The sequence below is a fragment of the Leucopleurus acutus genome (assembly GCF_964270905.1).
Source record: "Leucopleurus acutus genome assembly, chromosome: 2".
NCBI classification, from domain to species: Eukaryota; Metazoa; Chordata; class Mammalia; order Artiodactyla; family Delphinidae; genus Leucopleurus; species Leucopleurus acutus.
In genome coordinates, this window is record NC_139143.1 from 84,997,248 (window position 1) to 85,009,670 (window position 12,423).

The 12,423-nt window shown below is 39.4% G+C and overlaps 1 protein-coding gene across 1 annotated transcript in view; it reads left to right on the top strand.

Moving 5' to 3' along the window:
* Positions 1–1,831, top strand: part of CTSS (cathepsin S) — a 29,270-nt gene extending 27,439 nt beyond the window's left edge. Inside the window, exon 8 of the mRNA XM_082833638.1 lies at positions 883–1,831. Within this exon, the coding sequence (XP_082689764.1) occupies positions 883–982 (100 nt within the window). The 3' untranslated portion in view covers positions 983–1,831. The remainder of the gene's footprint in view (positions 1–882) is intronic.
* Positions 1,832–12,423: the final 10,592 nt, after the last annotated feature.

Below are 12,423 nucleotides of genomic sequence, written 5' to 3' on the forward strand. Positions count from 1 at the left end.
AAAGTGAGGAACCACTGATCTCCTCTAACCCTTATCTGACCCATGAATTCCCCCTGCAACATCTCTGACAAATTATGTACATCTCTAATTGAACACTTCCAGTGCCACGGAGCTCATCTTTTCCCAAGGTAGCATATTCCATTTTTTACAGCTTTAACTATGAGCAAGTCTTACCTTATCTCAGCTCCACTTCCAGGTCAAAAAGGTGTTTGAGGGCTTCCCTGGTGGCGCAGTGGTTGAGAATCCGCCTGCAGATGCAGGGGACATGGGTTCGTGCCCTCGTCGGGGAAGATCCCACATGCTGCAGAGCGGCTGGGCCCGGCCGCTGAGCTTGCGCGTCCGGAGCCTGTGCTCCACAATGGGAGAGGCCACAACAGGGAGAGGCCCGCGTACCGCAAAAAAAAAAAAAAAAAAAAAAAGGTGTTTGAGAGCTCTCTTTTTGAGAATCCCCTGCCCTGCGCCTTTTCCATAGTGGTCTCTCAAAAATCTTTCTTAATTGACACTCTCTAAAGAAATTGAAGTTTGACAGGGAATCATCACCTATGATCCTATTATGCAAAAACACTTAAAGATGGGGTCTTGGAAAGGATAATAAAACTCTTTCCCTGCAGAAGTAGGAGGATTTAAAGGTTTAGGATGGAGCTTATATTGTTTTCCTTAGGTATTAAATCTATTCATTAATATAGCATTAAAACCTACCAAACCATCCTCTGAAAATTGCCTAAAAGCCCTGGGGAAATTATTATATTATTTTGTTCTAACTTTGTTTTACAGCTTTTCATATATAATCTCTTTAGGAGAAAAGCAATCTAAGAGATAAAAAGTTGATAATGTGATTTGATTATATTCATTTGTAATTTTGTGTTACTTCTTTTTCTAAAGCTGGGGCCTCAACTTTGGTGACCAAGGATATATACGGATGGCAAGAAATAGTGGAAATCACTGTGGGATTGCTAGTTATCCCTCTTACCCGGAAATCTAGAGGACCTCTTTGTTTTATAACAATTCGAGAAAGAAGAAACACTTTCTCACAATTTAATTTTACCTGCTGTAACCAGTAGAAATGTGTGTCATGATCAATGTATATTTACTGTACTAACAGAAAATATAGTTTGATTCATCTACTTTTTTAACTTTGCAGATCTTGGGGAAAAGTTTGCTAAGTAAATTAATAATGTACTATAGATATAACTGTATGAAAATTGGTCAACCTGAGATAATCTGTCATGTTTTTCATTGTCTTATTTTATTTGTCCTTTTAAGTCCCATGATATCCTGCTGAACCTCGATGGCATATAGATGCTTAATAAATAACTGCCTTTTCAACTTTGTATCATTACCATGAGGCAGGAGACAGATGGGCCCCCAGGGCAAATAGTTTGAGTTCTTTCCTTGTGGACTGATACTCCGACATGGGAATAACAGGACAATTGAGAGAGGAGTCTGGGCCCTGCCCAGATAGAAGATAAGAGACCACATATTTCTCATTCCTGAAGTCAGGAGACCCCCCCCCACTACACATGCGCAGAAAGGCTCCTTGGAGGTCAAAAGGAGAGTGATGCCAAGTGGCCAAATCTACCCATAGGCCTCTTCGGTAGAATCCATCTTGGCTAAGAGATGTGCATGCACACATGGGAAAATCCTGAGCTATACCAAATTCAGACTTTGAATCAGGCAAATCAAAATGATTGGCCTAAGGAAACCTGGAAAAAATGCCCCATATAAGTGATTTAAACTGCCACCAGGGCACGACTCTTTCTGAGCCCGCTCGTGTGTCTATCCACACGTACTGCACTTTTTTCTGCAAATAAATACTTGTTTCACTACTTTCCATCTTTGTGGGAATTCCTTTTCTGCAACGGCGCAGGGCCCGGGCCTTTCACTGACCACTGATCTAGTGCCTAGGATTCGGTGCTCTCACCGCCGAGACCGGACCTCAATCACAGGCCTGGAACCAAAACCCTGCATCAAGCTGCTGCAGGCCGAGGCCACCCAAGATCAACCACATACCATTCTTTTCTTATTCGTAGGTAACTATTATAATCTATCATGAGAATATAAATTGTAGTATGCTGGTGATATGCTATGACAACTTTTTTTCTTTTAATAGATCTTTAACGGAGTATAATTGCTTCACAATACTGTTAGTTTCTGTTGTACACCAAAATGAATCAGCCATATGCATACATATGTCCCCATATTCCCACTCTCTTGAACCTCCCTCCCACCCTCCCTATCCCACTCCTCTAGGACATTGCAAAGCACTGAGCTGATTTCCCTGTGCTATGCTGCTTCTTCCCACTAGCTAACTATTTTACATTTGGTAGTGCATATATGTCAATGCTACTCTCACTTCGCCCCAGCTTCCCCCTCCCACCCCGTGTCCTCAAGTCCATTATCAATGTCTACATCTTTATTCCTGCCCTGCAACTAGGTTCATCAGTACCTTTTTTTTTTATATTCCATATATATGCATTAGCATATGGTATTTGTTTTTCTCTTTCTGACTTACTTCACTCTGTATGACAGACTCTAGGTCCATCCACCTCACTACAAATAACTCAATTTCATTTCTTTTTATGGCTGAGTAATATTCCATTGTATATATGCGCCACATCTTCTTTATCCATTCATCTGTTGATGGACATTTAGGTTAGTTCCATGTCCTGGCTATTGTAAATAGTGCTGCAATGAACATCGGGGTGCATGTCTCTTTTTGAATTATGGTTTTCTCTGGGTATATGCCCAGTAGTGGGATTGCTGGGTCATATGGTAGTTCTATTTTTAGTTTTTAAAGGAAGCTCCATACTGTTTTCCATAGCGGTTGTATCAATTTACATTCTCACAAACAGTGCAGGAGGATTCCCTTTTCACCACACGCTTTCCAGCATTTATTGTTTCTAGATTTTTTTATAATGGCCATCTGACCGGCGTGAGGTGATACCTCATTGCAGGTTTGAATTGCATTTCTCTAATAATTAGTGATGCTGAGCATCTTTTCATGTGCCTCTTGGCCATCTGTATGTCTTCCTTGGTGAAATGTCTATTTAGGACTTCCACCCATTTTTTAATTGGATTGTTTGTTTTTTTGATATTGAGCTCCATGAGCTGTTTGTATATTTTGGAGATTAATCCTTTGTCTGTTGTTTCATTTGCAAATATTTTCTCCCATTCTGAGGGTTGTCTTTTGTCTTGTTTATGGTTTCCTTTGCTGTGCAAAAGCTTTTAAGTTTCATGAGGTCCCATTCGTTTATTTTTTGTTTTTATTTCCATTACTCTAGGAGGTGGGTCAAAAAAGATCTTGCTGTGATTTATGTCAAAGAGTGTTTTTTCTGTGTTTTCCTCTAAGTTTTATAGTGTCCAGTCTTACATTTAGGCCTTTAATCCATTTTGAGTTTATTTTTGTGTATGGTGTTAGGAAGTGTTCTAATTTCATTCTTTTACATGTAGCTGTCCCGTTTTCCCAGCACCACTTATTGAAGAGGCTATCTTTTCTCCATTGTGTGTTCATGCCTCCTTTGTCATAAATTAGGTGACCATATGTGCATGGGTTTATCTCTGGACATTCTATCCTGTACCATTGATCTATATTTCTGTTTCTGTACCAGTACCATACTGTCTTGATTACTGTAGCTTTGTGGTCTAGTTTGAAGTTGGGGAGCCTGATTCCTCCAATTCTGTTTTTCTTTCTCAAGATTGCTTTGGCTATTCGGGGTCTTTTGTGTTTCCATACGAATTGTAAAATTTTTTGTTCTAATTCTATGAAGAATACTAAAGAATTCTGTGAAGCATGCCATGGTTTGATAGGGATTGCATTGGGTAGTATAGTCATTTTCACAATACTGACTCTTCCAATCCAAGAACATGGTATATTTCTCCATCCGTTTAGGTCATCTTTGATTTCTTTCATCAGTGTTTTATAGTTTTCTGAGAACAAGTCTTTCACTTCCTTAGGTGGGTTTATTCCTAGGTATTTTATTCTTTTTGTTGCGATGGTAAATGGGATTGTTTCCTTAATTTCTCTTTCAGATTTTTCATCATTAGTGTATAGGAATACAAGAGATTTCTGTGCATTAATTTCGTATCATGAAACCTTACCAAATTCATTGATTAGCTCTAGTAGTTTTCTGGTGGCATCTTTAGGATTTTCTACGTATAGTAGCATGTCATCTGCAACCAGTGACAGTTCTATTTCTTTTCCAATTTGTATTCCTTTTATTTCTTTTTCTTTTCTGATTGCCGTGGCTAGGACTTCCAAAACTCTGCTGAATAAGAGTGGCGAGAGTGGACATCCTTGTCTTGTTCCTGATCTTAGTGGAAATGCTTTCAGTTTTTCACCATTGAGTATGATGCTTGCTGTGGGTTTGTCATATATGGCCTTTATTATGTTGAGGTAGGTTCCCTCTATGCCCATTTTCTGGAGAGTTTTTATCATAAATGCGTGTTGAATTTTGTCACAAGCTTTTTCTGCCTCTATTGAGATGATCATATGGTTTCTATTCCTTAATTTGTTAGTGTGGTGTATCATATTGATTGATTTGCATATATTGAAGAATCCTTGCATCCCTGGGATAAATCCCACTTGATCATGGTGTATGATCCTTTTAATGTGTTGTTGGATTCTGTTTGTTAGTATTTTGTTGAGGATTTTTGCATCTATATTCATGAGTGATATCGGTCTTCCCTCCACAGCCTCCTCCAGGCCGCATGGGTCCTGGGGGCATAAGAGGGAGGCTGAGGAGATCAGGAGAGGCAGGCAGAAGGGGCCCTTTGGGAGGAGCAGGAGAGGAGTAGATGGTGTTTGCCCCGCCCACTCGAGCCCAGGAAGGCTGCTGGGCTCCCAGGTGAGGTTCCTCCACCCTCTGAGACCAGGGGTGGGGGGTATACCTGGGCCCCTTCTGTTCCTGTTGAGCCTATGCCCTATCCCCCACAGCCCCCAGCGCCTTTTCCAGCCTTGTGGATCCCAAGCATAGGCCCCACCCACCACCCAAACCTCACCCTTGCTTAGGCCCTGCCCTCCAGAGCCAAGCCTTCCCCCCACCTTTTTTTTTTTCCCCTCCTCCTCTTTTTTACTATTGTGGTACTGTTTTACCTTCTGGTTTTTGATTCATCTATATTTTTATTTTTATATTGTTTCTAACATATCTGTTAGTTTCCTAGTCTAATTTTATTTTTTACTTTGGTACTGTTCTCTTTTTTTTTTTTTTGCTGTCCCACATGGCTTGCAGGATCTTGGTTCATGAGCTGGGGGTGGGGCCGAAGCTCCTGTGGTGGGAGCTCTGTGTCCGAAACACTGGACTAACAGAGAACTTCAGATCCCAGGGACTATTCATCAGAGTGAGGTCTCATGGAGGTCCTCACCTCAGCACCAAGACCCAGCTCTACCCAACAGCTTACAAACTCCAATGTTGGAAGCCTCAGGCCAAACAACCAGGAAGAAAGGAACACAATCCCACTCATAAAAGAAAAAAAAAAGAAAGAAAGAAAAATGAGAGAGCAAAAAAAAATATATGTTACAGATGAAGGAGCAAGGTAAAAACCTACAAGACCAAATAAATGAAGAGGAAATAGGCAATCTACCTGAAAAAGAATTCAGAGTAATGATAGTAAAGATGACCCAGAATCTCGGAAATAAAATGGAGGCACAGATTGAGAAAATACAAGAGATGTTTAACAAACATCTAGAAGAACTAAAGAACAAACAAACTGAGATGAACAACACAATAACTGAAACAAAAAATACACTAGAAGGAATCAATAATAGAATAACTGAGGCAGAAGAATGAATAAGTGAGCTGAAAGACAAAATGGAGGAAATAACTGCTGAGGAGCAAAATAAAGAAAAAATAATGAAAAGAATTGAAGACAATCTCAGAGACCTCTGGGACAATACTAAACGCACCAACATTCGAATTATAGAGGTCCCAGAAGAAGAAGAGAAAAAGAAAGGGTCTGAAAAATATTTCCAGAGATTATAGGCAAAAACTTCCCTAACCTGGGAAAGGAAATAGTTACCCAAGTCCAGGAAGCACAGAGAATCCCATACAGGATAAACCCTAGGAAAAACACACCAAGACACACATTAATCAAACTAATAAAAATTAAATTGAAAAAAAATATTAAAAGCAGCAAGGATAGGGTCTTCCCTGGTGGCGCAGTGAGAGTCCACCTGCCAATGCAGGGGACATGGGTTCATGTCCCAGTCCAGGAAGATCCCACATGCCGCGGAGCGGCTAGGCCCGTGAGCCATGGCCGCTGAGCCTGCGTGTCCGGAGCCTGTGCTCTGCAACGGGAGAGGCCACAACAGTGAGAGGCCCGTGTACCCCTCTCCCCGCAAAAAAAAAAAGAAAAGAAATCACAGCTGACACTGCAGAAATACGAAGGATTATAAGAGACTACTACAAACAACTATATGCCAATAAAATGGACAACCATGAAGAAATGGACAAATTCTCGGAAAGGTACAGTTTTCCAAGACTGAACCAGGAAAAATTAGAAAATATAAACAGGGCTTCCCTGGTGGTGCAGTAGTTAAGAGTCCGCCTGCTAATGCAGGGGACACAGGTTTGAGCCCTGGTCCGGGAAGATCCCACATGCCGCGGAGCAGCTAGGCCTGTGCACCACAACTACTGAGCCTGCATGACACAACTACTGAGGCCCATGTGCCTGGAGCCTGTGCTCCACAAAGGGGGAGGCCACTGCAATGGGGGGCCCACCCACCGCAGGGAGGAATGGCCCCCGCTCGCCACAACTGGGGAGGGTCTGCGCGCAACAACAAAGAGCCGATGCAGCCAAATAAATAAATAAAAGAAATTTTTTAAAAATAGAAAAGCATTAAAAATATATATATATCTTAAAATATATATATATATAAACAGACCTATCACAAGTAACGAAATTGAAACTGTGATTAAAAATCTTCCAACAAACAAAATTCCAGGACCAGATGGCTTCACAGGCGAATTCTACCAAACATTTAGAGAAGAGCTAACACTGATCCTTCTCAAACTCTTCCAAAAAATTGCAGAGGGAGAAACACTCCCAAAGTCATTCTACAAAGCCACCATCACCCTGATACCAAAACCAGAAAAAGACGTCACAAAAAAAGAAAATTATAGACCAGTATAACTGATGAACACAGATGCAAAAATCCTGAACAAAATACTAGCAAACAGAATCCAAGAACACATTAAAAGGATCATATACCATGATCAAGTGAGATTTATCCCAGGGATGCAAGGATTCTTCAATATACACAAATCAATCAATGCGATACATCACATGCTATGGCAACTTTTAAAAAAAAATACATTTATTTATTTATTTTTGACTGCATTGGGTCTTCGTTGCTGCACGCGGGCTTTCTCTAGTTTAGGCAAGCGGGGGCTACTCTTCATTGCGGTGCGTGGGCTTCCCATTGCGGTGGCTTCTCTTTGTTGCGGAGCATGGGCTGTAGGCACATAGGCTCAGTAGTTGTGGCACACGGGCTTAGTTGCTCCGTGGCACGTGGGATCTTCCCATCCCAGGGCTTGAACCCATGTCCCCTGCATTGGCAGGTGGATTCTTAACCACTGCGCACTATGGCAAGTTTAATGGAAGAAACTATTAGGTTCTTCATGTCCTGAGATTGTATCTTTTCACATAAAAGGATTCAGTAAATGTTTTTAAATAAATAATGTCAAAGTAGACACATGCTAAAGAGACAATCTATTTTCAAGCGTTTTGTAATAATTATTTTAATGATCAACAGTAATTATACTAATTCAAATTATTTTTACCTAATCATTAGCAATGGGCCAGTATCTTTTGGGGACAAATTATTAGTCATCCTGAAAAAATAACCAAACTGCATTTCTTTAAAAATATTCCATTACTCACATTTTTATGAGTAATTAGATTGCTGCTCTAGATTAGTAGACAGGTTCTGAAGAGGTAGCAGGAATTTTAAATTTTATAAGTTCATGTCTATGACATGAAGAATGTATGGGATGATGTCATTAATATATATTAAACTGAACTTAAACTAATTTTACTATCTTTGGTTCCCTTTCCACAAAGTACATTTTAAAGAACAAGAATTGCTCACTATAAAAACATGGTAATAATATATGAATATTATCAAAAGTGTAGAGAAATATTGTAGTTAAAAAGTATTTAGTTGGACTTCCCTGGTGGCACAGTGGTTTAGAATCTGCCTGCCAACGCAGAGCACACAGGTTCAATCCCTGGTCTGGGAAGATCCCACATGCCGCAGAGCAACCAAGCCTGTGTGCCACAACTACTGAGGCCACGTGCCGCAACTACTGAAGCTCGTGCACCTACAGCCCATGCCCCGCAACAAGAGAAGCCACTGCAATGAGAAGCCCACACACCACAACGAAGAGTAGCCCCCACTAGCCACAACTAGAGAAAGCCCGTGCACCGCAGCGAAGACCCAATGCAGACAAAATAAATAAATAAAATTAAAATTAAAAGTGTTTAGTTGATTATTCTTTAATTTTTATTTTGCCCACAATTTTTCAAGCACTGTAAATGGAACAAAAACATAGGTTCTTAACCTTTGTCAGTCTCATTAAGCCTATGGACACCTTCTCAGAATAATGTTTTTAAGTCCATAAAATAAAATACATAGAATTACAAAGGATGCTGATTATATTGAAATACAGTTATTAAAAATTTTAAATATAACTTTGTGCTATAGTAATAAACATGTTTCTTTTTTCTTTCAAGAATGGTTTCACCTTGATTTTTCTTGATATACTCAAGATATAGACATTTCATACAAACAGGGTTAAGTGACGTGTGTGTGTTTTACATAAACCGGAGGCACAACCATGGCTAAAATAACACTTGGCTCAGCAACTTACATCACTGAGAAGGATCCTAGGAAGTTCACCATAAACATGCTTCTTTAAAAATGCATTAAATAACAAGAGTTAATAACTATCTTAAATTTAAAAGAGTGACAAGTATAAATGATATTTGAAGATACCTGAAAAAACTGTAATGTGATACAAAAATATCTGAGTTTTCTTTGGGTGATAGAATTACAAGTATTGCTAATATTACTGTGTTTTATGAACTATGTTCAGAATTGAAGGAAATGCTTTCAGTTAGAGGTTGATGAAAATAAAGATGTTATTGTTTTCCCCATAAAAATCCACAGATTTTATGAATTCTATCCATGGATCCTTTAGGAATCCATGGATCCCAGGTGAAGAACCTCTGAACTATTAAGTAGAATAATGAAATATTTAACAAAAATCTTTATTGTATGTGTAATATAAGGAGAAATTTTTAGCCATAAGTAATTTCAAACTTACAGAAATAAAAAGCCTTTTTTTAAAAATAAAATAGTTTACACAAAAAATAAAAATAAAAATGTTAAATCAAAAAAGAAATTAAAAAAAGTCTTACTCTGGAAACTGTATATAGGATGATTTGAAGAAAATAAAAAGAATACTAGCTTGAAGGTACTACAGCAAGTATATGTGTGGTGCTAAAACTCTGGACAAAATTTGTAACTGTGAATAAAGGAAAAAAATTACAAACAAATCAAAAACAAAGAGCAAGTCTGGGAGACACCATAGAAGTTGACAAAACTTTTAACTGGATAAAAAAAAAGGTAAAGAAACAAGAGGACTTAAACATTCCAGAACTAGGAGTCCACTGGACAATGCCATTAAAATATATACGACTCTTTGGGGCTATTCAGACCCCGAATAGCCAAAGCAGTCTCGAGGGAAAAAAAAGGAGCTGGAGGAATCAGACTCCCTGACTTCAGACTATACTACAAAGCTACAGTAACCAAGGTAATATGGTACTGGCACAAAAACAGAAATATAGATCAATGGAACAGGATAGAAAGCCCAGAGATAAACCCATGCACCTATGGTCAACTAATCTATGACAAAGGAGGCAAGGATATACAATGGAGAAAAGACAGTCTCTTCAATAAGTGGTGCTGGGGAAACTGGACAGCTACATGTAAAAGAATGAAATTAGGACACTCCCTAACACCATACACAAAAATAAACTCAAAATGGATTAAGATGTAAATGTAAGACCAGACACTATAAAACTCTTAGAGGAAAACATAGGAAGAACACTCTTTGACATAAATCACAGCAAGATCTTTTTTGATCCACCTCCTAGAATAATGGAAATAAAAACAAAAATAAACAAATGGGACCTAATGAAACTTAAAAGCTTTTGCAAAGCAAAGGAAACTACAAACAAGAGGAAAAGACAACCCTCAGAATGGGAGAAAATATTTGCAAACGAATAAACAAAGGATTAATCTCCAAAATATATAAACAGTTCGTGCAGCTCAATATTAAAAAAACAGACAACCCAGTCCAAAAATGGGCAGAAGAGTTAAATAGACATTTCTCCAAAGAAGACATACAGATGTCCAGTAAGCACATGAAAAACTGCTCAACATCAGTAATTATTAGAGAAATGCAAATCAGAACTAAATGAGGTATCACCTCACACCAGTTAGAATGGGCATCATCAGAAAATCTACAAACAACAAATGCTGGAGAGGGTGTGGAGAAAAGGGAACCCTCTTGCACTGTTGGTGGGAATGTAAATTGATACAGCCACTGTGGAGAACAGTATGGAGGTCCCTTAAAAAACTAAAAACAGAACTACCATGTGACCCAGCAATCCCACTACTGGGCATATGCCCAGAGAAAACCATAATTCAAAAAGACACATGCACCCCAATGTTCATTGCAGCACTATTTACAATAGCCAGGTCATGGAAGCAACATAAATGCCCATCAACAGACGAATGGATAAAGAAGATGTGGTACATATATACAATAGAATATTACTCAGCCATAAAAAGGAATGAAATTGGGTCATTTGTAGAGACTGTCATGCAGAGTGAAGTAAATCAGAAAAAGAAAAACAAATATATATTAACACATATATGTGGAACCTAGAAAAATGGTACAGATAACCGGTTTGCAGGGCAGAAATTGAGACACAGATGTAGAGAACAAATGTATGGACTCCAAGGGGGGAAAGCCGTGGGGCGTGGGGGTGGGGGTGTGATAAATTGGGAGATTGGGATTGACATGTATACACTGATGTGTATAAAATTGATGACAAATAGGGACCTGCTGTACAAAAAAAATAAATAAAATTAAAATTTAAAAAAACCTGCTGTATAAATAAAATTAAATTAAAAAAAACAAACAAACATATGAGACTCCCTCTTGCGAGAACACCAGAATCACAATTAACTGCTGAACAGTCATCCACAGGAAGACACTGGAACTCACCAAAAAAGATCCCCACATCCAAAGACAAAGGAGAAGCCACAATGAAACGGTAGGAGGGACGCAATCACAATAAAATCAAATCCCATAACCACTGGGTGGGTGACTCACTAGCTGGAGAACAATTATACCACAGAAGTCCACCCACTGGAGTGAAGGTTCTGAGCCCCACGTCAGGCTTCCCAACCTGGGGGTCCGGCAATGGGAGGAGGAATTCCTAAAGAATCAGACTTTGAAGCCTAGTGGGATTTGACTGCAGGACTTGGACAAGACTGGGGGAAACAGAGACTCCACTCTTGGAGGGCACACACAAAGTAGTGTGTGCATCAGGACCCAGAGGGAAGGAGCAGTGACCCCATAGGAGACTGAACCATACCTACCTGCTAGTGTTGGGGGTTGTCCTGCAGAGGCAGAGGGTGGCTGTGGCTCACCATGGGGACAAGGACACTGGCAGCAGAATTCCTGGGATGTACTCTTTGGAGTCCTTCCTATTGGACTCTGCTCCCTCTCAGGGCATGAGAACTCCCCATTCTGATCTCCCAACTCTATTTAATTGAGGTTTCTGTTTAATTATTTACAAAACTTTAAGTGTAAGGGAAATATGAAGCAAAATAAATAGACCAGGGGATTTTCACTATTTTTGACCCTGAAAACAGGGTTCTGGTCTTCATTCCTCTCCTAATTGACTCTGGGAAAATCTTTTCATATCTGGGGTGGCTGTTTTCTAACTGGTAATGCAGACATACCAAAGTTTATGAGAAATTAATATATATCTACACTACTAACACAACTTATTTGCATGTATAACAATCTGCAAACTAAGAAGTTTGTATTACTAAACATTCTCCAACTACCTACCAGCTCTGAGTTTTATTTTGCTTCTAAATGAGACATTAATTACAGTAAAGCTAACACTGTCCCCACAGACATAGCACAGTGGAAACATCTAGGTAGGAGACTGCTAGGGCAGCTGGTTTCCTGAAGACACAGGAACTGTAAAGCGTGAATGCAGTATGTGGTAGATCCAATAACAAAATCAAAAGTTAGAAAACAATCAGAAATTAATTTGACTAATTAAATGGCCGTTGAGAACACCTTGGTCACTGTAAGACGGCTATGTATATCGGGAACT